The sequence below is a fragment of the Cebus imitator genome, unplaced genomic scaffold (genome assembly GCF_001604975.1).
Source record: "Cebus imitator isolate Cc_AM_T3 unplaced genomic scaffold, Cebus_imitator-1.0 Scaffold54, whole genome shotgun sequence".
Taxonomy (NCBI): domain Eukaryota; kingdom Metazoa; phylum Chordata; class Mammalia; order Primates; family Cebidae; genus Cebus; species Cebus imitator.
Window position 1 is genome coordinate 3,624,103 of NW_016107369.1, and position 26,309 is coordinate 3,650,411.

General features: G+C 44.7%; 1 protein-coding gene and 1 long non-coding RNA gene across 2 annotated transcripts; one reads left to right on the forward strand and one right to left on the reverse strand.

Annotated features, from left to right (window-relative positions):
* Positions 1-302: 302 nt before the first annotated feature.
* Positions 303-24,845, reverse strand: BATF (basic leucine zipper ATF-like transcription factor). The gene is made up of 3 exons (XM_017528610.2): positions 24,441-24,845; positions 22,095-22,199; positions 303-830 (listed from the first exon to the last, which is right to left on the reverse strand). Exons 1-3 carry the CDS (start codon positions 24,501-24,503, stop codon positions 621-623), a joined length of 378 nt encoding a protein of 125 aa, XP_017384099.1. The 5' UTR covers positions 24,504-24,845; the 3' UTR covers positions 303-620.
* On the forward strand, positions 3,345-14,276 carry LOC108304437. The gene is made up of 3 exons (XR_005200290.1): positions 3,345-4,676; positions 5,378-5,502; positions 13,367-14,276. It is a non-coding gene; the product is annotated as an uncharacterized LOC108304437 (long non-coding RNA).
* Positions 24,846-26,309: the final 1,464 nt, after the last annotated feature.

The following is a 26,309-nucleotide window of genomic DNA, read 5'->3' on the forward strand; positions in this document are numbered from 1 at the left end:
AGAAGTGGAAGAGGAAGAGAAAGAAGGAGGAGGAGGAGAAGAAGAAGAGGAAGAAGAAGGAGGAGGAGGAGAAAGAGAAGGAGAAGAAGGGGAAGGGGAAGGGGAAGAAGGAGAAGAAGAGGAAGAAGACATCTAAAGGAAGGAATTGAAAGCTTCCCAAATAGATCAACAAACCACGGAAAAGCAGAGCTATTAGTGGAGTCCCTGGAGCTTTCTGAGGGTACTAGAGCCCAAAACAAAGAAGGTCCAACACGGCACAATCTAGACTGTCAAGGGACAAGGTAAAAGAGGGAAACTACTGGTTTATTTTAAAACATTTATTTAGAAAAATACCCCTTTCCTGCCCGCCTTGCTCTGTGACATGAGACTTGGGCATCTTGCCTGATATTCTTCTGGATTGAGCCTCCAACCTAGAGTGGAGTCCAGCACAGGCTCCCCGAAATGCTGCGGCACTGCTGGGAGGCCTCACACCCTTCCAGTCATGACAGTCCCTGTGTTTGATCCTTGTCCGGGCCTCTGTCTCCGGGTCTACAGGTGGACAGGGGCCTCTGCGGGATGGGTGCAGCACTGCCACAGTCTGTGTGTCCCTCCCGAGACTCTGCTCTCCCCCCATCGGAAGCTCAGGGCTGGAAGCGCGGGGAGCTGACGTGAGGCTGGTGGAAGGCGTGTGCGCTGTACACCACCTCGGGGGGTGAGGGCGTGCTGGCGGCCAGCACCGAGCACAGGGGCTCGTGGCTGCTCAGCACCGACGTGAAGTACTTCAGTTCCTCCGTAAGCTGCTTGATCTCCTTGCGCAGAGCCGCGTTCTGTTTCTCCAAGTCTTCGCTCTCCTGTAGGGATCAGAACCACAGATTAATGTCAGGGAAGGTGGCAAAGTGGGTGGGGAGTGGAGGGATGCAGGAGGACGGCCCAGATTCGTCGTTCACTAGCACAGCCATGGAGAAGGGTGTCAGAGAATTTTCCTGCACATGTGAATGTGTGCACAAGTGCATATGTGTTCTTAGGTGTGTATGGGCGTGTTTACATAAGCACATGGGTTGGTGTGCATGTGTACACGTAGATAGGAGACTGAACCATGTGAAGCTCCTGATATTTGTCTGCTGTGACCTGTAAAATAGCAATTTCATATGGTTCAATCTGATAGAGGAGTGCATGTGAGTGTGCTCGTCTGCGTGCATGTATGCAGGGATGTCCGTGGGGGTGTCTGTGGGTGGGGGGTGGCAGGAATATAGCAAGAGAAAGCAGCTGGCGGGCCAGATCCTAAGGAACTGGAAAGTAGTTCGTGAGAATGTCTTACACCAGTTTTACTCTTTCCTACTCTGTTATGCCGTGTGTTCTCCAAATGTTCCCGGGGTCTGCATTTCGTCTTACAAATATAGTCACTGAATACTCGTCTGCTGCACCCAGATTTTAGAATGTTCAGGGTCTTTATAAATATTAAATGGGGCCAGGCAGGGTGGCTCATGCCTGTAATCCTAGCACTTTGGGAGGCCGAGGCAGGTGGATCACCTGACATCAGGAGTTCGAGATCAGCCTGGCCAACATGGCTAAACTGTGTCTTAAAAAAAAAAAAAAAAAATTAGCCAGGTGTGGTGGCAGGTGCTTGTAATCCCAGCTATGTGGGAGGCTGAGGTAAGAGAATAGCTGGAACCTGGGAGGCAGAGGTTGCAGTGAGTCAAGATCGTGCCACTGCACTCCGGCCTGAGGGACAGAGTGAGACTCCATCTCAAAAAAAGCAAATAAATAAATAAATAAATAAATACAAAATGGTCAAAGTCTGCCACAACATTCTGTTCCACCCTGCCTGGCCCAGCAGAGAGCAGTCTGACAGTACTCTGGGTGTATCCCAAGACTGTGAGCTTCTCCTTTTTCTGGAAACTCTTTTCCCTGTTGCTTTGGGGAACCATCAAATACATGTTAATCAGGAAGATGCCTGCTAAGAGGTGCTGATTTCTGATCACATCATTAATTAATCAACAATTGCAATCTGGTAATTAGCATTTACTGAAAAGCAATCCCATCTTCAGAAAGCCCAGGAGATCCCAATTCTAGTATAATTTTAAGGTTTACATTACTTGACCTAATCAAACAGACTTTCTCTGCTAAGCATTGGCACCCACAGAGGAAAGGCAAATGACATTGGAGATGCAAATAAAAACCATTTTGGTTCAAAAGGCAACCAGATATTTAGAGACCAGGTCTTACCTTTCTAGATCTAGTTGGGTTAGGTCAGTATTTCCCAAACTTGCCGTATCACGAGAAATTAATTTGAAGGCTTGTTAAGAAAGGAATTTCCGGCCCTTCCTAAAATCTGCTGCACCCAGATTTTAGGAAGGTTTTGGGATTTAGGGGGTGAAGTCTGCAGAATTGATATTTTTCTTTTTTTTTTTTTTTCTGAGAACAGAGTCTCACCCTGTTGCCCAGGCTGGAGTGCAGTACTGTGATCTTGGTTCACTGCAACCTCTGCCTCTCGGGTTCAAGTGATTCTCCTGCCTCAGTCTCCCAAGTAGCTAGAATTACAGGCACGTGCCACCACACCCAGCTAATTTTTGTATTTTTAGTAGAGATGGGGTTTTAACATGTTGGCCAGGCTAGTCTCAAACTCTTGACCTCATAGGATCTGCCCACCTCAGCCTCCCAAAGTGCTGAGATTACAGGCGTGAGCCACCGCACCTGGCTGCAGAGCTGAATTTAAAAAAAAAAAATTATTTTATTATTTTAATTATAGCCACTAGACCACCAGGGAGCGACATGTGAAGTTTTAACTAGTGCCGCGGGTCATTCTAATGATCAGGCGAGTTGAAAAGCACTAGTTAAATATTATTTTAAATTTGTTTTAATTATTCAAGCACTTGTTAAATGCCTATTTATTAATGCCTGGCTCAATGCCTGACACATAGTATGGACTCAGATGTTTGTTGACTGACAGACTGATGACATCATCTGCTGGCACAAAGAAGGTAACTAAAAAATGTAGGTGGTGAGCAGATGCGAGATAACTTGACATTTAAAATTTGCCCTAAATAGGCTGGGTGCAGAGACTTGCACCTATAATCCCAGCACTTTGGGAGGCTGAGGTGAGAGGATCGCTTGAGCCCAGCAGTTTTCTGTTGTCGCTGTTGTTGTTTTTGAGACAGTCTCGTTGTCTCCCAGGCTGGAGGGCAGCGGTTCGATCTCAGCTCACTGCAGCCTCTGCCTGCTGAGAGCCCAGGAGTTTAAGACCAGCCTGGGCAACATTACTGAGACCCAGTCTCTACAAAAATAAGAAAATTAGCTGGGCATGGAGCCCCAGGAGTTGGAGGCTGCAGTGAGCCATGATCATGCCACTGTACTGTAGCCTCGGTGACAGAGTGAGATCCTCTCTCAAAAAATAAAACAAAATAATAAAATAAAATTTACCCTAACGCATCCATCCGGGGCATGAGCTGTGGGCTAATGAGGTTTATCGGTTTTACTGCCAATCATCCTACACCCCACATCCTGGGGGTGGGTCTTTTTTAAATGGCAGAGAAGCATACACCAACCGTGGCCTTGCTCATCAAGCCAGGTTCCATCATCTGTGAAGGATGGATACAGGCATGCTCAGCCTCAGCCTGGCATTGCTTGAATGGGGCTCTCAGCTAGAAAATGTGCTAAAGTCAATTACAAAGGAAGCCTCTTTAAAACGGGGCAGGGGAGTTACTAAGAGCCATGGTGATAGAGTTTGCAGCCCTGCCTTCTGCAAGGTGTGGCCGGTTCATTCATTTAACCATTTGGGTATTTCCTGCTGGCACATCCCAGAAGGAGGGCATCCCCTCTTTACCGAAAGGTAAGATAAAGCAGCACGATGAGACTAGGGGGTGTTGGTAAGACGGGAACTGGGGGCCGGGAGTCCTGGCTTCTTCCTCTAGCCCGTTTCTTCGCCCCCTCTGAGAGTTTCCACTGGTGACAACATTTACTGTAAATTCTGTGCTCTGAAGAACCTGGGCAAACCCCGAGGCAGAAGGGAGGGCCACTCTGACCTTCTCCCCGCCTAGAGGCTGGCCCAGCTTTCGGGAAGTGACAGCAGGTCCTTCCTCCCTAAGCAAGCTCTGCTGAGCTCACTCAGCCCTCTGGTCTGCCCACCCCTCCCCTTGCAGATCCCAGAGCTCTAGGCAAAGTTCATAACCGCTGCCTGCTGCCTCTAACCAGAAAACCACCACCAGTGATAAGAAACTTGTCTTTACCTTGGGAAGCAAGACTGCTTCCTGCTAGGGCCCCCAAGAAACCCGCCCTGCCAGCTCAGGGACCGTGCAGCCAGCCTGACACTGGTGAGAGACAGGGTTTGACTTCCCTCGCAGGAGGAAGTGGCTGATCTGGGGCCTCTTCCCTCCATGTCCCCACCTGCTGTTGCCCAGCTGACTCTAGCCCTTCTTGGGGCAGTTATGCCCTGGAACGGGCTCTCTCAGTTGAAGGCACAATTGTCAAAGGTGGCATGGAAGCAGCTGTTGATCCAGAGGTATGACAATGACATCCCCTGACAATGAGGGCTGGACACCTAGGGCACAGTGAAGGGGTGGAAATGTCGCTTCTACTGTGCATGTCTGCTACTGCAGAGTGGGGCGGGAGTGAGCCTGTGTTAACCCTTCTTTCTCCCATTCAGAATTCACCCCGGTCTATCCGACTCCCACAGTAAGCCTCTGAGTGGGATAGGGAAGGTAATCTATTATTATCCCCACTCTACAGATGAGGCCAACTGAGACCCTGGGACAAACCTATGCCACATGCCCTCCCAATGACCACAGGCTGGTGGCAGCTGTGCTGTAAGATTCACCTCAAGAAACCTGTTTTCTCAGAAGTTCAGAAACTTTAAGTGTTTGATGCAAAGACACATTGCCAGGGAGGGGCAGAGCAGGGCTTGGCTTGGGGTCCTTCTCTCACACTGACTGCTTCCCCCGAGAGAAGGGAGACTCGAGTGGGCAAAGGTCACTCGAGGGCACTAGAAAGTTGGCCGGGCGCGGTGGCTCACACCTAGAATCCCAGCACTTTGGGAGGCTGAGGCAGGCGGATCACTTGAGGACAGGAGTTCAAGACCAGCCTGGCCAACATGGTGAAACCCCATCTCTATGAAAAGTACAAAAATTAGCCAGGCATAGTGGCATATGTCTGTAGTCCCAGCTACTTGAGAGGCTGAGGCAGGAGAGTCGCCTGAACCTGGGAGGAGGAGGTTGCAGTGAGCTGATACCGCGCCATTGCACTCCAATGTGGGTGACCGAGAGCGACTCTGTCTAAAAAAAAAAAAAAAAAAAAGTCCTTGGCTTCCCTGTGGTCTCTCAGGAGAAAGTTGGATCTCGGTTTTGGTGACCCACACACCACACAACACAAGAACCCTGAGTTGCTCACATTCTTCCAATCACAGAGCTGACCGTCTGCCTCCTGGGCTGCAGGGAGAGGGGGTCTCCTGGCCAGATACTCTGGACGAGGGCTGACTTGAGGCCAGATCTTCCTCCAGATGCAGAGCCAGGTCCTGAACTCATGACCACGGTGAGCTCCATCAGTGGTAAACGGGAACAGGGAGCTTGGGCCCTGGTCCTGGCTGTATGACCCTCAGTGACTCGATTTCCCTATTGAGTCTCAGTTGCCTCACTTTAAAACGGAAGGACTGGACCAAAACAATGATTCGCAACCTCATGCACACGCTGGGATCCAATCCTGGTGACCGATTCTGATTTAATAGGTCTGAGGTAAAACTAGGTTCAACTTTATGAGAAAGATGGATAGAAACCAAATATTAAAAAAAAAAAAATAGCTTAGCGTGACTTAACTAACACTTATTTATTTATTGAGACAGATTCTCTCTCTGTTGCCCAGGCTGGGAGTGCAGTCGTGCTATCTCATCTCACTGCAACCTCTGCTCCCTGGTTCAAGGGATTCTCCCTGCCTCAGCCTCCCAAGTAGCCGGGGTTGCAGGTGCTTGCCACCATGCTCGGCTAATTTTTCTGTATTTCTAGTAGAGACAGGGTTTCATCATGTTGGCCAGGCTGGTTTTGAACTTCTGACCTCAAGTGATCTGCCTGCCTCAGCCTCCTAAAGTACTGGGATTACAGGCGTGAGACATCCATGCCTGGCCAATAACTAACATTTACTAAATAATTCCATGTGCCAATCATTCTTTTAAGTATTTTACGCTTATCAATACATTTGATATTTGATATTTTCAACAAGGTTGTGTGGTGGATAATATTATCTCCATTTTACAGAAGAGGAAAAACTGAGGAACAGAGACGTTAAGTAACTGGCTCAAGATCACACAGCTTGGAAGTTGCAGCGTGCAGTACTTGAATTGAGGCACTCGGGCTTCAGAGTCTGTGCCCTCCATCCTCTCTTGCCTTTAAAGTCTGTTTAAACGTTACACTGTTTGACAGTTATCTCCTGTGAGGTAACTCCTCAGCCCAATTGGCTTTCCAATTTCATCTTCCCTCTTTTCCCACCTCAGGCAAATCCCTCACCTGTGGGGTCACTTGATGCCACCTACCTGTATCGCGAACCACAAGCAGCTTGGGGGTGGCTAAGGAAGAGGCTTCATGGGGGCGTGGGAGCATTCTGGGAAATCCCCTACTGGAGGGGCTTAGGAGGGGGTCACTCAAAGAACTCTTCAACGACGGGGAATCCCCAGGCAGTTCCCTTACCCGTGGGGAGCCATTTGGGACAAAGACCAAGGACAGGCTGGCATTTCCTAGCTGGACTCTGCCCCGGGGATCTGGCAGGGACTCTCCGGGCACTCTGAGTGGCGTTGAGGCTTCCTCCCTGCCAGTTCCAGTTTAGTGACCTTGGACCTCTTGACCTTCTCCTTGCATTTTCTGTTCACATTTCCAGAAGGGTGAAAATAGTCCCTGTGTGTTTTCTCCTCAATAGGACACGTAGTCATTTATTGGTAGGGTGACCTTTTGGCTCCCACCCACACTTAAGTGGCATTTGAAGCTTATTCCTCACACCCAGATACATGTTCAGGCTCCATCGGTTGCCAGCCCCTGTACGTCACATGCAGAGGGTGGAGCCCCCATTCCTGGAGAAGGCTTCCCACTGAAAAGTCTGCCCCTTCCCAAGCAGTGGGAGGATCCAGGCCCACATCTCCCACTATTCCTGGGAAGTTCACCCCAACTGCTGCCCCTCACCTTGTCAAGGGAGAGGAGGAATCACCAAACTACAGATCTTTGCGCTGAACAATGCGCGTGTCTGATTCTGGAGGAACCTTCAGTTTCATGTCTTAGAGCTGAAGCTCTAGGGCCACGAGCACCTTTGTCACGAGCAGATGTTTGTCCACATCAGCCATGCCCTCAGGGCCCTATCTAGTCACAGGGTTAAAAGGCTGTCCTCTGGTCCTTGGTTTTCAAGACTACGATTACATTGTCCTCAAATATGAGAAGACTATAAGTTGGTTCAATCCGCATCCACCCCAAACTCCTTCTCCCTTGCCTTCCTCTGGAAAGAGTGGGAACAGAATTGCTTAAAAAAAAAAATTCAGCTTACCTTGAAGCTAGGGGAATTCTTACCAAAGAGACGTAAGCAGAAGTACCTGGTGGGTGGGAGGTGGAGGCAGAGCTTCCCTTCCTACTGAAAAGGCACAGCCTGCTCATGAGGAGAAAGGCCCCCTTCCCTCAACAGAGACGGATGCCCAGAGGCTCGGCACCCATCTCATAGCCTACGGGATGAAAGCCTCATACTAAGGATGCTCAGGGAGAAGGAGCTTGGTTCTTCCTTGCTCTAGCCTGATCTCTCCACTTTTGAACTTCTTGTTATATGAGAAAAGTTGGCGGTGATTTGTTGACACCTCTGTTTGATGGCTGGTCTATTACTTGCCACTGAATGCATGCAATCTTGGCTAATACGGATGCTTCCAGTTACAAAGGTGACCACTAGCAAGCCCAGTTTTCAAAACCAAACAACAAAACAAATAATAACTGCCATCAAAGCAAGGGTTTGAATAGTTTGTTTTGTTTAAGCCAGCAGGCCACTGTCTCTGACCTAGAGTATCTGGGTACTTACGCACATGATCACCCCACACTCACTCCACAAATGCTGCTCACTCCACACGCTCAGGTACAGACCTGATAGGCTGTAATGCACTGCCCCTGATTCTCAACCCTGGCTGTGCACACTGCCAGCACCTGGAGAGCCTTAAACAGTCTGAATTCCTGGATGCCAACCTCCCAGAGGTTCCAATCTAATTGTTCTGGAGTGGTTGCAGACATCAAGACTTTAAAAATACTTTCCAAGTGAGCCTAATGTGCAGCCAAGTTGCAAATCATGTTCGTAGCGGATTCCTTTTAAAAATAATATTAGGTCAGGTGCAGTTGCTGTCATCCTAGCACTTTGGGAGGCCCCTTTGTCGGGAGGGTCATTTGAACTCAGAAGTTTGAGGCCTGGGCAACATAGTGAGACCTCTACAAAAAAATTTAAAATTAGCCAGGCATAGTGGCACACACCTGTAGTCCCAGCTATTTGGGAGGCCAAGGTGGGAGGATCCTTTGAGCCTTGGAGATGGAGGCTGCAGTGAGCCATGATTGCACCACTGAACTCCAGCCTGGGAAATGAGTGAAACCCTGTCTCAAAATTATGATAAAAATAATATAACTGTGTAGTGTCTGATTTCATTAAATTTGTGTTATATATTTGCATATTTTCATTTTCTTAAATACATTTAAAAATTTTATCATTTATAGTATAAATAATATTTAAAAATTTAGAGTTGGGAGACCATTTCTCAATTTAAAACAATTTCTGAAGCAGAATATCCATTTAAGCACACTACTATTATATTCTTTTATTTTTTTATTTATTTTTTCTCCCTCAGGCTCCCCTATTATATTCTTAAATTGGTGAAAACAATTCTAAATAGCTCAGCACAGTTCATTCATACAATGGAAAGGCAAGAGCTCGGGATCTACTCGTACTTCATTCATTATAAATTTACCAAGGGGTAAATTTATAATGAATATTATAAATTCATTACCTTACCCTTTCCGTTGTTGAGCTCCAAGAAGGCAGGGGCTATTACTGTCTTCACTGTTTTGTCCTCAGTAACAAGGACAGTGCCTGGCACATAGTAAGTGCAATCAAATCACGTTGCTTGATTGCCAACTTATAATCTGGAATAATTTACCAGATTATTAAATCTCAGATGTGCCTATGAAGAAGGGCCGACTGAGTACATTTGTGATGTCCATGAGAATTCCTAGAGAGTGATTAGTGCACCACTTGTACACCTAAATAGCTTCTACTTTGTAACTCTGGGATATTTCCAAATGAATCAAGGAGATTCATTTTTTCAAAAGGCCTAGGTGAAACCTCTGTTTATTCCCCAAACTGAACCAATAGGGTGGGAGTAGCAGAATTACAACCACTTCAAGAACTCTGTCATGTCGCTTCCCTAGTTCAAATTTGACCCTCCCCATTCATACCCAACAAAGGAGACTTGACCACTTGTGAAAGGCCAAGCCCCCGAAACTGCTGATATCCTGAAAGTGTTTATAACCAACCAGAAAGAAGGATGTATGTTTTCGTGTGGGATGAAATATCTGGTTGATTTCTAGGAAAAGGCCAGACTCTCTGCATTAAACAAAGGAACAGTGTAAAACAAAAACTGACAATATTGCATTGTTCTTACATTTGCCCTCTCAATTAAACTGTCAAACAGCCCAGTGAGGTGCAATTGCTTCTTAACTTGATCAGAGTTTAGGTTCAGAGAAATCCCCCCAGGCAGGGTTTGAATTAGCTGGGCCCCCACCACATGCCCCATCCGGTTCCTGCTCCCAGGAGCACAATTGCCTTTATTTTATTTTATTTTTATTTTTAAAGACAGGGTCTTGCCCTGCTGCCCAGGCTGGAGTGCAGTGGTGCTATCACAACTCACTGCAACCTCGACCTCTTGGGCTCAAGCAAGCCTCCTGCCTCAGCCTCCCACGTAGCTGGGACGACAGGTGTGTGCCACCATGCGTGGCTATTTTTTTAAACAGATTTTTGTAGAGATGGGTTTTCACTATATTGCTCCGGCTGGTCTCGAACTCCTGGCCTCAAATGATTCACCCACCTTGGCCTCCCAAAGTGCTGGGATTACAGGTGTGAGTCACTGTGCCAGCCCCACGATTGCCTTTATTCCTGAGCTCTTCCTCACTCCCTCATGGTCTTGAACTTGGTCTCCACCCTACCAGCTTGGCCTCAAGGCTCTTTGCTGCCATCACCCTCTCCCCAGATCTTTCCAGTCTCCTCTTTGATTTACCTTTGATCTCAAATGCCAGAGCCTCAGGAAGGCCTCCCCCTTCACTGCCCCAATCCCCTCCCTTAGACACTTTCCACATTGCATGATTTCGTCTTATTATTATTATTATTACTTTGTCTTCTTTAAACCTGTCATGTGATTAGTGTGTTGATTTGTCTGTTTTCCAGTCCGACTTCCAACTGACTGTAAGGTTCATGAAATCTGGGACTCGGTATGTCCTGTCCCTGTGATAGTCCCAGTGCCTAGGACAAACTGTACCTGGCTGATAAATATTTGTTGAGTAGATGAATCATTTCTGCTAATCTCAGCACTAGTACTGATAATATGGCTTTTGCTTGTATAATTTTTTGTGTCATCCTGCTCTCTTAATGATAAGACGTGTTCTTATGCCAGCTAAGTACCCTATTTTAGTTATAGGGTCTTCAGTTGCAGGAAATTGCATTTTGGTCATAGGAATCCAGTTCCCTCTGCTTGACTCTGAACTTTATCGTTTTTTTCTGAGTTTTCATAAGAACTCCACGTCATCTTTCTTGGTTTCCTTGTCTACGGTGACCAGATATTTACTCGGACACCTGTTGTCCTGGTGTAACATTTACGAGTTTCACCTTCCACTCTCAAAGTATTCCTGTTTGGAGTATAATTTTTAAGATCTCCTACCAAAACCTGATTCCCAAATTCCAGCTCAATAATATCCTCTGTCCTTGTCCCTGATGTCCTCTAGAGTTCCTATAGCTCTCCATTTGGCCATTTTCTTCTGTTTCTTTAAAAATAAAAACAATGCAGTATAACTACATTAAAGATCTTTTTTTTTTTTTTTTTTTGAGATGGAGTCTTGCTGTGTCCCCCAGGCTAGAGGGCAGTGGCGTGATCTCAGCTCACTGCAGCCTTCTGGGTTCAGGTGATTCTCCTGCCTCAGCCTCCTGAGTAGCTGGGATTACAGGTGCGCGCCACCATGCCTGGCTAATTTTTGTATTTTTGTAGAGATGGGTTTTTGCCATGTTGGTCCGGCTGGTCTTGAACTCCTGACCTTGTAATCCGCCCGCCTCAGCCTCCCAAGGTGCTGGAATTATAGGTGTGAGCCACTGCGCCTGGCCAAAATATTTTTTGAAAGTTAAAAACAGTCCAGTTCCCTAACACAACTGTTTTCATTTAGACATACTGCAATCTCATCCTTTTTTTTTTTTTTTTTTTTTTTTGAGATAGGGTCTCACTCTATCACCCAGGTTGGAGCGCAGTGATGTAATCAGGGCTCACTGCAGCCTTGACCTCCTGGGCTCAAGCGATCCTCCCACCTTAGCCTCCAGAGTAGCTGGGTGCAAGCCACCATGCCTGGCTAATTTTTTATTTTTATTTTTGTAAAGACAGGATCTCACTATGTTGCCCAGCCTGGTCTTAAGTCATCCTCCTGCCTTGGCCTCCCTGAGGGTTGGGATTACAGGCATGAGCCATCCTACCCTTTTCAACAAACATGCATACATTATTTTTATGAAATCTCAATCATAGTACACATACAATTTATATTTTGCTTTTTGTCCTAACTTTATCACATCTACGTAAACATAATTTTTAATGACTACATCATCAATTTACTTAAAGTGGTCTTCTAATGTTGGACATCCTGGTTGCTATCAAATTGTCACTATTAAAAATAATGCTGAGATGAATATCTTGATGCGCACTGGGTTTTGTCTCTGTTCAGTGATTTTCTAGGATAAACTCTTAGGAACAAGATGAATGAGGCCAAGGAGGCAGCCAGTCTTTCCAGTCCTGATAAGTATTACTGAAAAAAGGTCATGTCAAATATATAATGTCACCAGTCGTGAATGCTTCTATCCATTTTCCTACAACCTTACCGACATTTAGGTGTCATAATTTTAAATAATTTAGTTGTTGCCAATTAGCTTTATGAAGGCTTCTTAATTTCATGTTACTGTTAGAAGCTGGAGAGCATTAAGGAGGAAGAACAGCTTTCCATGTGTCTTTCTCTGTAGTGTAGCATTCTCAACTAGGACTGATTTTTGCCTTTCCAGGGACATTTGACAAGTTCTGGAAATATTTTTGGTTGTCACAGCTAAGCAGGGTGAGGAGTGCCCTACTGGCTTTCGTGGGTAAATTTTACATTTTACAAGACACAGGACAACCCCAAACAACAAAGAATTATCAGACTCAGTGTCGATAGCACTGGGGTTAAGAAACCCTGCCTTGGTGTGTATCGTTTTCATAATCAGAATAGGAAATTAGGGTATTTTCATTTTAGTAGGAAAAATATTATGTAAGCTTTCTGCTCATAGCCTCTGCCCACTTGTCTATTGGTGTCTTGATGTTTTGCTTTATAAGATTTTCTTTCTGGCCAGGTGCGGTGGCTCACTTTGGGAGGCTGAGGCAGGTGCGTCATGAGGTCAGGAGTTTGAGACCAGCCTGGCCAATATGGTGAAACCTTGTCTCTACTAAAAATACAAAAAATTAGTTGGGTGTGGTGGCATGCATCTGTAGTCCCAGCTGCTCGGGAGACTGAGGCAGGAGAATTGCTTGAACCTGGGAGGTGGAGGTTGCAGTGAGCCGAGATGGCACCACTGCACTCCAGCCTGGGTGACAGAGCAAGACTCTTTCTTAAAAAAAAAAAAAAAAAAAGATTTTCTTTCTGTAGCATAAATATTAAACCTTCATTTATTTAATTTGATGCAAATATTTTCCCCAATATGTCATTGGCCTTTCTAATTTTGGGTTGCAAATTTAAAATTTTTTTTAAACAAAGAAACATTTCACTTCGGCCCCTGTCAGGCTTGCACTCACTCTCTTTCTGGTCCCTTGTTGTATAGTCGTATGTTCTGGAGCTGATGATTGTCGGGGCTGTTCAAGTGTTCTGGTTAATGGCCTGCTTCTTGGCCCACCTTTGCAAAAGGCCTTATGCAAACACCTGCCTAGCAAAGCTCTGTTCAGGAAAGTGGCATGAAACAAAAGCAGACTGGTGGGAAGGCAAGAGGTTTGGGTTCTTGGGTGTCATTAGTTTCCTCGTTGGAAGCACGGTAGGTCGCCCTAGAAGATCTCCGAGTTCCCATTTAATTCTGCAGTTTAACTCTGCAATTTTAAAAGGTAGTAGGACTATTATCATTGTTATTCCCTCCACAGCCATCACGGGGACCCGTGGTGAAAACCTCTGCAGATACCCTGCAATGTGAAGGGGCCTTTGTACTGTGAACCCAACCTACCCCTTCTAGGAAGCAGGGAACTGGACTAAGTCCAACAGAGGAGACTTAGAAAACCCCTGAGAAACTTGGGCAGGGGCACTCTGGGGAAACTCTCCTATTCTGCTCAGGAGAAGGAAGTCTGGGTCCTGCTGAGAATAGCTCCATGAAGACATCTGCTGAACAGGCAGCTGTCAGTTTGTGACCTGGGACTATCATCCTATTTAGACAATCATTCTTTATAGCATCAAGACCAGCGTGGAGCTGGACTTCTAATTTCCAATATGCCTCCCAAATGTAGCCACACCAACCCATCATCGATAAGACAAGCCGTGGGGGGTGGTGGATTGCCTTGACGTGTTTTCCCTCCCCAAATGAAAATAGCCGAATTTTTTAAATTCTGATTTTTAAAATGGAACATATTTCTTTATTTATCATAATAAGGAAAAACAAAAGTACCAAGAATAAGATGAACTGCCTAAACTCAACTACTCATAATTGCTATTAACATTTTGGAGAATGTCCTCCCAGACATCTCTTTATGCATGCAACCATGACCCAAACCCACAAATTTTGCATTAAAGGATTATACTCTGCATGCTGTTTGTAATTTGCCTTCTTCACTTAATGCTATATTACTGACGTCTTTCTATGTTGATAAATACAAAGCTAAGTAGTCATTTAAAGTACGAGCATAAATTTTTTATTGTATGAATGTATCATAATATGCTCGTCTTTTGTTGTAAGCCACCTGTCCAGTTTTTTTTTTTTTTTTTTAGACGGAGTTTCGCTCTTGTTACCCAGGCTGGAGTGCAATGGCGCGATCTCGGCTCACCGCAACCTCCGCCTCCTGGGTTCAGGCAATTCTCCTGCCTCAGCCTCCTGAGTAGCTGGGATTACAGGCACGCGCCACCATGCCCAGCTAATGTTTTGTATTTTTAGTAGAGACGGGGTTTCACCATGTTGACCAGGATGGTCTCGATCTCTTGACCTCGTGATCCACCTGGCATTGATAAAGTATTTACTATTCACAGATAATGGTGAATATTACAAAATTTACAACTTTGTAAATTATTTTTCTTCAAACTCTGTTGTGTCAAAGGTAATTCCTGTAAAAGATGTTAACATTTATTGCTACACAGCCTTCTCAAAAAAGATTTCAATTGATATATTGTATCATTTGATATACCAATTGTATCTGTCTATATATACCGTGTATATATAATTGTATATATACACGGTATATATATAATTGTATCTAGCTGTATATATCATGATATATATGATATCAATTGTAAAATTGACATATGTATTGAAAATAAACATGTCTTTACTTTCTTTACCAGGCCTGATGATGACTGGGGGATAGTGCAGATTTTGGAAGATGTTGCTTAAAAAACAAAAAAAAATAAATTCATGAAGAGATTCAAGGAAAATATAGGTTAGGGAAGACGAACACATCTTTATCCGGGTTTGAAAAATGAGGCAGTAAAACTTAAGGTTAGGAAAAACTCGTGGTTAGGAAAATGGGTTCTGAAGTCAGACAGACCTAGTCACAAGCTGTGTCACCCCAATCAAGTTACTCATTGCAAGGAATTATAAAATACGGTTTTTATGCACATTAAATGTGACACTGCAGGGAGGGCACTTAGGCACAGTGGTTAATACATAGTGATGTGTTCAATTAACATGTTTTTTAAAAAGAAATTCATAGCAATGGAGACAGGGTCACATCTCATAAATGGTCCACTGAGTCTACATTGAACTTTTAAGGTGGAACTAGCCTGAACATTCCTTTTAGTGTTTCATTGACCTATGACTTCTCTGTGCCAACAAACATTATGGCATGGTCTCCCAGAGACAGCAAAAGAATTCCAGGAGTAAAGTAGGAACATAAGCATCCTTTTCTCTTAGGCGAAGGCCAAGAACAATAGTGCTACCCTAAGGAGCCCCGTAGGGTCTAACATCTTTGCCGAGTTTCTTTTCCTCTGTTACTCAATGTTCCTCCAATTGTAAATACCGTATTTCTCACAGTGTTAGCTCAAGGCTTCATTTAATGCATAATTTATACTCATGATTTTTCAGTCATATATGACAAAGCACATCCCTGGAAACTGTAGACCTCTCTTTTTTTCTTAAACTAATGTGAGACTCCTTCAGGAGGCAGCCCCAGGCAAGCACCTGGCCCACTTCCACCTAAGAGAATACCTAAATCTCCAGCTTTCTAACTTGGTGGTTACTCTCACTTGCCTTCAGCTCCATCCTCAAGGCCAGCACTGACTTGTCAGCAGCTTGCTCAGAGCTAACACTGCTGTTCGCCACTGCTCCTGGCAACTCTGCTAATTTTAGCCTTTTCATGAACAGAGTTTCTTAATTGACCTCGGCTCTCTTTTCCACTGATCCTGGTCTTTGACTTGAAATCCTTCCAGCTGTGCAACACTAGAGAGCCACTACCAACCAACCAGGATGTCTACACAAAGGAAATGGATTTGCCATCTTTTATCATACAGTACTGTGGACCTGAGGATCACTCAAATCCCAACCTACAGCTGGTTCTCCCAAAGACTGAGATATTTACGTATGTTGCTCAAAAGAAAACGTCAAGATTGAATACTCTTCATGTCACGATGGACGATTATTCAACGTTTGATGTCAAAATTAGAAAATAAATCATCTGACACATGTGTGGTTATGATCAATGCTGAGAATTTTGATATCTATATTATAAAGATAAAAGCATGTAATAAAAAACCCTAAACTGTATAAAAGGTAAAGAATACAAAATATCTCCCTCTTGCTATAGATCTTTAGTCCTACTTTTCAGAAATAAATATCATTAATAATTTTTAAAATAATCTATTTGAAAATGTTTGCATTTGTAATTATGCATATATGTACCTTTTTCTTTTTATTGAAAACACAAGGGCCAGGCACTGTGGCTCATGCCTGCAGTCCCAGCATTTTGGGAGGCCAAGGCGGGCAGATTGTTTGAGCTCAGGAGTTCAAGACCAGCCTAGGCAACATAGCAAGACCCCCGTCTCTAAAAATAAATAAATAAATATAAATAAAAATCATTAAATTAAAAAAAACAAAAAACAAATGGGAGCAAACTATGGGCTATATTTATACCTTTTTAACTTAAAAGTACAGAAACTTGATAACCTTTCCAGATTAGCACATTCTGATTTAACTCATTATTTTAACATCTCTACAATATTCCACTGAATGGACAATAATTTACTGAATCCCTTATTGATGGATTTTTTTTTAGCTTGTGTTCAGTCTGTCCTATAAGAAACAATGCAGCAATGATTATCTTTACATGTACAGAATTGTATGGTCTGTGGGTTTCTTTGTGAGTACACTCCAGGATATCAAATTACTGAGTCGAGGGCTATGTGCACCTGTAATTTGGATGGATGTGGGCAAATTGCCCTCCACCGAGGTAATGCAGGCTCGACTACCAGCTGTGTGTGCTGGTGCCTGCTTCTCCACTGCCTTGGCAACATCGTATTGACAACATTTTTCATCTTTGCCAATCTCACTGCTGCTTTAATTGGCATTTTCCTAACTAAAGAAGGTCTACTATCTTTTCACACATTTATTTGCCATTTATTTCTCTTTTCTGTAAATTGCCTATTCATAGTCATCGTTCATTTTTCTTTTGGGTTGCTAATCATTTCCTATTCATAAGAGCGCTCTGATACAGTAGGTAAACATACCTTTTTTGGTCATAGGTGTTACAGATATTTTTCCTCAGTTTGTCATTTGCCTTTGATTGTGCATATAGTATTTTGATCTACATAGAAAGGTTTACTTTTTATGAATAAAAGTAATGTATATCTGTCTTTTCCTTTATGGCTTCAAGGTTTTATGTTTTATTTAGAAAATAATTCTCCTTTCCAAGAAAAATTTTTTAATGCTCATTTGCCTTTTCAAGTTTTTTAAGCTTCCTTTTTTTAAAGAAATTTAACATTTAATCTGTGTGTGTGTTGTATAAGAAATGAAGGATTAAGCTTTTTTTTTTTTCCTCCCCCAAGTGACTAGCCAATTGTCTCAACTCTGTTGAGTAATTCATCTTTCTTTCATTGGTTTGAAATACCATCCTGGTCATTTTGTATTTATTTATTTATATTGAGACAGAGCCTTGCTCTGTCACCCAGGCTGGAGTGCAGTGGCACGATCTCGGCTCACTTCAACCTCCGCCTCCCGGGTTCAAGTGATTCTCTTGCCTCAGCCTCTGGAGTAGCTGGAATTACAGGTGTCTGCCACCATGCCTGGCTAATTTTTGTAATTTTTTTAGTAGAGACAGGGTTGTGCCATGTTGGCCAGGCTGGTCTTGAACTTCTGACCTCAAGTGATCTGCCTGCCTTGGCCTCTGAAAGTGCTGAAACTACAGGTGTGAGCCACCCCACCCAGCCCATTTTGTATTTATACTTGGTGTCTTAGCAGCTGAAATATGTATTTGGGTCTTGAAATCTGAATTTGTTTTTGGGTCTGTTTCCGTATACTATCCTGTTCAATGTTCTGTCTTTTCCACATTGTTTTGATTTCTGTATTTGTGTTTCACTTTAATATGTTGGTCAGTTAATCTTTCATTATGCTTCTTTAGAACTTTCCTGGCAATTGCCATGTGATTCTTTTTCACTGGAAACTTAGAATAGCTAATCTAGTTCTTGCCCAACTCCCAGAAAACCTATTGGGTTTTTACTGGGATCACATTAAATTTATCAATTAAGGAAAATTGCTAACTTGACATAAGGTATGTCTTTCCAATTATTTGAATCTTTTAAAAATCATTTAGGATCCTCCTCATATGTTTTATTAAATTATTCCTCCCTTCTATTTGTTGCTGTCATTGGTATTATAAATGGGACCTTTCCTTCCATTAATTTCCTAATTGGTTATGTTTTGCATAAAGGAACCTTATTACATTTTGTTTTAACTTTAGAAGCTGCATTCTCTTACTATTTCAGATAATTTTTCAGCTGACTATCTTAGATCTGCTTATTAGCTATTGATATCTTTTAGAAACTAACTGGTCAGGTTATGCCTTTCTCATTTTTAATCAATGTCTGTACTATATGTAATTAACCCTATAGTTGTCTGTGGGAGAAAAGTAACTAAGTGTGATCGGTGCTTTCGTGTGAGATGCACAACAAAAGGAAAATACAAACAGAATTAGATTGTTAGTCGATGTCACAATTATGAAAGGAATCATCTGATCCATTTTACACCAGAGGTGGTCAAGGCAAGGGATTTATACACAATCATAAAAAAAAGGCTCTCTCCCTGCTCTTAATTTTTAAAGCAATCAATGTACAGTGTCTCGGTGTCAGACATTAATGGGATAGATACTGAAAATGTTGAATAGTAAGCATCCCATACTCTCAGGAGAGGAACAAGATAATTGCTTCAGTATTTTAAGATTGATAATAGTGACAGCAGTTGAAACTTTAAAAAGTCCCAATATAGATGAGGCTAGAACCCTAATACGAACGTGGTCCTTGTTTGATATGGTACTCTCAGTGGCTCCCAAACCCTTGTCTGTAAAGCCCCGATAGGGGAGTCCTATGGCTGTGTCTGAAGGGCATAGAACAACCCCAGCATGTGGAGCTAAGCGTGGAAAGGATTCGGGGCAAACCACGCACTGAGCCCTGAGACCCTGGTGGTAAACCGGAAGACTTTTCACCTGAATCTCAGACATAAGAGAATAATGGATGGAGAGGATGGGTGATTATCATCTCAGAGAAAAGGAAGACTTGAAACCACAGCTAAACGTCCTATTTGATGGGTGCAGATTGAACACATTGCTGCCAAAAGCTTCTACCTGAAGCCAAGAAACAGAAGTTGCATTGGCAGCAGTCCACGGGCTTGCTGCGTCAACCCTGCTGTGATCCACTCACCGTGCTCAACAGAAAGCAGTGGGGGAGGAATGTGTGTTCAGATGTGAGGAAGCTGGGAACATTCTAGAGCCTGAGGCTGGGGTGTGGCTATGGACATGTTGACTACATGACTGGGGGCTCTGTGGACACTCAAGCTATAAAGAATATCCTAATGTCACATGACTAGTGTAATTAGATGAGCTGAATCTTTGGGTTCTGACATTTGTCCTGAAGGGGGAGAGAGCTGAGTCAGAGCTGAAAGACCTGCTGTGGCAAAGAGACATGTATGTCACCCTCATTAATATGTCCCCGAGGGACTGGACAAAGACTAGTGAGTTGAATTTACAGGGAGGCAGGGGTGCAGATTAACATAGGGAAGACCCTTCTGTTCATATATTAGGAGAGGAAGATCTCCAGCCCTAGAAGTTGCCAGGCACACAGTGGTGGAGGGACCATTGGCTGGAGGTGTTGCAGAGAAGTCTGAAGCATCAAACGTATGTCTGAACTTGCTAGCCTTTAAGAAACCTTCCAACTCTGAGCTTCTGTCATTAAATATATATCAAATGTATACATGTTTATATATATATATAATGTGTATGTGTGTATAATTTGTGATTATCTTGCTTCTTATAATAATTATTATTACTCTTATTATACTTAACATTTTGAGTATTTATGAATGCCAGGCACTGTGCTGGGCTCTTTAAGTGATCTGCATGGGGTAGTGATCATCATTTTCTGTTTTCTACATAAGGAAACCATGCCCAAGGGCGGCCAAGAATGTCTCCAACACACAGACAGTAGGCAGCAGGGCTGGGATTCAATCCCTGTTCTGACTGCTGAGCTGCTGAACTATACGTACTTTCCACTGAAGAAAATGAACACACACGTACAAAGTTTACGGCAGTTTGCCAGCCTCAGGACATTGTCTACTTGTACAAAAGGAAGATTTCATCCTTTTAAGTTTTGATTGATCATTTGCTTGCTCTAAAGAATACTGAATCGGAATCAGACTCTGATAGAGAAAGAGGGAAGGATCACAGATGTTCAACCTTGAGATGGAAAACCAGAATGTGGGGACACATTGAAATCGCAGAGCACATACAAGCAGCAGGGTCACCAACAACTTGGCATGCAGACTGTGGAGAATGGTTGGTACAGGCTTGTGGTTCATTCATTCTTTCCAAAAAGTTAACAGATAATTGTGAACTTAAATTATGTTAGTGTGCAATGGAGGATATGCTGAATACATTTCTAATAAAACCCAAGCACCCAATCAGAGCTGTTGGTGCAGTCTGCTCTGTTTCCTTATAAAGCTAAAAGATGCATTAGTTCTTCTAAAACTACGTCTTACTTCTTGATAGGGTTAACACAGCCATTCTAACTGGCTGATGATCATGATAATCTTCCAAATAAATACAAGCTTATTCATTTTTGGTGCCAATTGCACTCTTTCCACTGAAAGGAATGGCTAGCCTATTAGAGATATGGAAATGTTTCTGAAGGAAGGGCATGAAGCTAGAGTTGCTATGGAAGGGGATGAGGAGAGGGAGAGAAAGGAACTAGTGAAGAGTTGGCTGAACAAGAACCAAACTGGGGACAGAGTGAAGGGAGGTAAGGTGGTAAAGCATGAGCAATGAGGAGGAAGCAGTACTTTATGAGGGGCACAGCCAGAACCTAGAAACACCATCTGGGGCCTTGGGCCACTGGTGGAACTGCAATTCAGCACCGCTCAAGGCCCCTGGGTCGCTCAAGCCAGAGGTCAAGGCTTTCTCTAGAAAAATTTGGGCTAGAGGCAACTCAACCAGGACGGCGATCATCCCAGACAAGTTCACTTGAAATTGCATCTTTCACAGATCCCTTGGGATGATTTCAAAGACAGAAATTTCAAAATAAGACTTCAACAGTGCTCTGAAGAAAAGAATCAGGGGCAGTGCCCTGTGGACCTCCCTGTGTCAAACGCAGGACTATTTGATGACTGGCAAGAGATGGGACTACGTGTGGTCCTTGCACTGCGAGATAACGGACTGCCCTTCTAAATTCCTTTCAACACAGCTCTGTCTTCTCCTCCCAATGCCTCATGAAGGATGGGGCACTCTCTGGCTGCCCCATCCCTGAGCCAGTGATTCTGCCTTCAGCTCAGCCTCTGGGCTTCCCACACTTAACTTACCTACCCCTTGAGCCCTCCTGGGTTAGAAAGGTTCATTTCTCTGTTCAGCCTCCTGACCCACTCCCTGCTGCAGGGACTTTTTTTTTTTTTTTTTTTTTTTTTTTTTTTTTTTTTTTTTTTTTTTTTTTTGTTTTTTTTTTTTTTTGTTTTTTTTTTTTTTTTTAGATGGAATTTCTCTCTTGTTGCCAGGCTGGAGTGCAATGGTGCAATCTTGGCTCACTGCAACCTCTGCCTCCTGGGTTCAAGTGATTCTCCTGCCTCAGCCTCCCAAATAGCTGGGATTACAGGTGCATACCACCATGCCTGGCTAATTTTTTGTATTTGTAGTAGAGCTGGGGTTTCACTATGGTGGCCAGGCTGGTCTTGAACTCCACCTTGGCCTCCCAAAGTGCTGGGATTACAGGTGTGAACCACCACGCCTGGCCTACAGAACCTTCTTGAAGCACTCCCAGGAGAGCCTCCCTTCCCCACCTCACCCCACAGCCCTCACCCTCCACTAACCCGCCCCATATACACATCCCCACACAAGCAGAATCAAAGCTGTGGTCCAAGGCTTCCCGTATGGTGGAGGGCAAAGCCTGAAGTTCATAAGGATGAAGATTGATCTGAACACTCACCAAGTGCAGGGTGTCGGCCTTCTGCGTCTGCCTCTGTCGGCTCTTCTGGGCAGCAATGCGATTTTTCTCCCTCCTCTGAACTCTTCTCACATCATCAGATGAGTCCTGGGAAAAAGAGAAGATGAAGGTTAAGCAAGTCTGCTCCTCCCTTTTGAGCGAAAGCAGGCTCTGCTGGTGTGTGGAGCTCTTCTCCATGCCTGGTTATGCATCCCCAGGTCGCTGACTTTTTTGACCAAAAGCTACAGGAAAAAGGCAAGAGAACTGGAGGCCTCAGTAGAGCTGTATTTGGCACACACACACACAAAATGGTTAAGGCGATGAAGTGTGTTTATCACCTCTCCTCTGTAGGGCTGCTCCACCCTTGCCCTCTCATTTTTTGGTCTTTAGGCTCTTCTTGCTGTTCGTTGAGCCGTTTTTTTTCAAAGTTTGTTGAGCAACTACTATATGCCAGCCTCTGTGCAAGTGTTCTTACAGAAGTGTTCTTGTTTAATTTCCCAATGCTGTGAAGTTGATATCATCATTTCCATTTTATAAATGAAGAAACTGAGGCTCTAAGAGCATGCCCAAGTACTCTCCCTCATCTGAGAGTGCTGAGCCCAATGCCTTTCTATGACCCTTCCCCCACTAGCTACTCTGCACCCCATGTAGTCTTCTGCTGCATTCCTGAGCTGAGGGCATATCCCAGATCTGCCTTCTCTGTCCCGCCGTTGTGCTTAGCCACTGTGACATTCCCCACGGCCCCAGCACAATGCCTGGCACATCGATGCCAAAAATAATGTTAATGGTGGAGGTGAGCTGGCTGTGGTGGGTCGTGGATGGGCGCTTGGGAGGATAAGGGGACCTTGGGGTGTTCTCTAATTACACCCAGAGATGGGCATGTTCTGTGCCTGGGCAGAAGGGTTACCTCCAATTCTCATCTAGATGCTGCAGCATCGGTGTAGCCGTCTGAGTGAAACCCTTTAGTGACTGGTGCCCTTTTCCCTTCTACATCCCCCACAGACTAGAGGGGCACAGATCTGAGGGCAAAGCTCTGGGCTCACTAGGCACTGAGCTCAACAACATGTCCAGTATTTTCAGGCCGTTGTGGTAGGAGGGCATTGGCATAGATAGGAAGGAAGTGCTCTTCCTCTAAGGGGGATAGGGCACCAGGTTACCATGGAAGCCATGAGTAATTTCCTTCCTAAGAAGAGTACAAACTTCCAGGCAGTCAGAGCCACTCTGATACCATCTTGAGCAGAGGACTGGATTCTGTCCTTCTAGAGGTCTCACCTAGACTCATTCTAGTCTGCTGCTCCGTTGCTAGAGGCTTAGGATAGATGCCCTATTCGGTGTTTATATACTTTTATTTTGGCTGCAGCATTTTGAAAGCCCTCCTGGATATCTGTGCTAAGGAAAGAATGCACTTTTAAACTATGAAGGTAGAGAAAATTTTACCCATGGATAGACGTTGGATGAGAAAGAGGAGGACTTCCTGCAGCAAGGATGTCAAGAGTGTGGTGCAGAAAAAATCCCTAGGAGCTGTGAGATGGGCAGGGCACTCCTTCTTTGGCAATTCCTCTAGCTGAAACTTTTGACTTGGAAGTCACAATCTGGACTCCAAATGCTCCCAGAATCCCAATCTCAATCTCTCTGTTTCCCCAGAGCGAAGATGAGCTACCAGGAAATGTCTCCAACAAATGTCCAGAGCCACCTCCTCATTCATTTCCTTGCTCCTGTGCAGAAGCCACAGGGACGAGGTGTTGACCGGACCTCTAGCATCCCCCCTTGCTGGGTGTGCTAGTAACAGAGGCAGTGCCCCAGCAGAGAGACCCTTCTGTGCTAGCCTGGGTTTCTCCTCCTCCTCCTCCTTCTTCCTCTTCTTCTTCTTTTTTTTTTTTTTTAACTTTTCCCGGACCCCTTTTTATCTCTTTCACTGTTGGCTGTCTCCTGGGAAACTACATATCTAGAATTTGAGCTGTGCATGCCAGCAGCCCACTTAAAAACTCCTCTTACTTTTCTACAGCCTTGGAGAACAGTAGACTCTTTTCTCTGTGTTCTTGATGTTCATCCTCCTCTTTGCTTCCTAGAAAGCTTCTTAGGGTGGCAACCCCAGTGAGGCAGAGGTGATAGGCACCAGCCTTGGAAAATGGAGAGAAAAAGGGGCTTTGGCAGAATGGGTGGAAAGATGAGGGTCTCTGCCAATATGCACAGCTTAGTAGCAAATTCCATGTCCTAAGTCTAACAGAGTGCCCATGCCACGAGCCACCTCCTCCATCCTCAGCTCCCTGGGCAGGATAAGGAAGCCTGTCCCTCTTTCCATCCCCCAGGAGAATGAGAAGTTAGGAGAGAGGAAAAGGAGGACTCTACCTGTTTGCCAGGGGGAGGAGAGCGGCTGAAGCTGGAGTCACTGCTGTCGGAGCTGTGAGGCATGGCTGAAATCTTCCGGGCTCTCTCACTCAGCCCCAGGCACCTCTGGGCTCTCTTGTCACCAGCTGGGCTCCCTTCCTGACTTCTCCTGGGCCACTAGCCCACCACCCCCCACAGGCACCTCCTCTGCCTGCCCTATAGCCACCTCCGACCCCTGCGTCCTCCTCACTCTGGGGTGCAGAGGGACTGCTCCCCAAAGGGACATGTCGCTCGCTCTGGGGCTTGCACGCTCTCTCTCTCTCTCTTGTGGTTTCTGGTAACATGCTGGAAGTCACATGGGCGGAAACTTCAGCAAGTTAGAAGTTAGAGAGAAAAATACATATCTGGGAAAAGACCTACAAAATTATGTGAAAGAAAAAAAAATACAGATACCTTCCGACAGTTTGAAAGACACAGCAGCCCTGTTCAATTGATGAAGATAAAATAGAAAAACAGCCCAGGCAGGGAAAAACCCCAGCCAGAATTAGCAAGTCCGTCTTCTGTCAACATGGGCAGAGAGGAGAGGACAACCAGGAAAAAGTTTCCATTGTCACACGACTTGATTTTTCAACCAAAATAAAGCAACGAGACTGGGATTTCTTCCTGGTTTTTGGTTGAAAGCAGCGGCTCACCCATCTTGTCCTTCCTTATCCCTTACAGTCCAGCCAGCCCGGGGTGGTCTGGAGATAAAGTGATCCAGGGGCATTCTCCTTTCTTGACCATCAAACACAAGGGCTGTGGTAGATCAGAAAGCCACAGGGGAGGCTCTAGAGTTGCTGCTCTGAAAGCTTATTTAGCGCCTGTGCTGTTTGGCAGGGAGCTCATACTCTTTAGAGAAAAGATGTCTTCCATATTGAGCAGCTCCAGACAGACCCTGAATCTTTATGATTCAAAGACCCCAGGTCAGAACCCAGAATGGAGAAACAGTCAAAAAAGAAACCAGACCAACCATGATTTAAATTTTGGTTCTACTGCTTTATATGTCCGTGGTCCTGGGTAGCTCCCTTGAGCTCTGAGACCCTCATTATCTTCATCTGTAAACAGAGGATGATAAAACCTGCCCTGCCTACCCCTTAGGTTTGTGGCACAAAACAAATGACAACATGGATCAGAATGTCCCAGCAAACTGTAAAGTATATGACAGAGACGGTGAGTGGAGAGTATTCCCAGCCTTGCCATGAGTGCCTTTGTAGAGTTGTCTGTGAGCAATTCCACTGTCACCTGGACATCATGGCTTTTTTAAAAGGCCTTACCTTATTCCCAGGGTGGCTCGAAGCCAAATTAGATTGCCTTATTAGATTCCAGGATTGACAGGAATGTTCCCTAGAGGAGTTTTGTATCCATGAGCTGAATTTCTGGGCTAAGACAATACTATCCTAAAGGCAAATTAAGCAAGACAGAATTCCTTTCCTATGGAGGAAAATTAAGCAGGGTTGAAGGTTAGGGAATTCCGGGTGGTCAAAAGGGCCTTGCCCAATACTGGAATATCTGAGCAGAGGTTCGAAGGAAGAGAGGGAGTGAATGGTATGAGTCCCTAAGGGAAGGACATTCCAGGACCTGAGGTGAAAGTGCGCTTGGAGTATTGGAAAAACAGCGGGGAGGCCAGGGTAGATCGATCCCAGAGGCAGCGAAAGGGGCAGGAGATGAGGTCAGGGGGTAAGGGCCCAGTCAGGGAGGGCCTTAGAAGCCATTATCAGGACTTTTTTTTTTTTTNTTGATGTGGAGTCTTGCTCTGTTGCCAGGCTGGAGTGCAGTGGCACAATCTTGGCTCACTGCAACCTCCGCATCCCAGGTTCAAGCAATTCTCTGCCTCAGCCTCCCAAGTAGCTG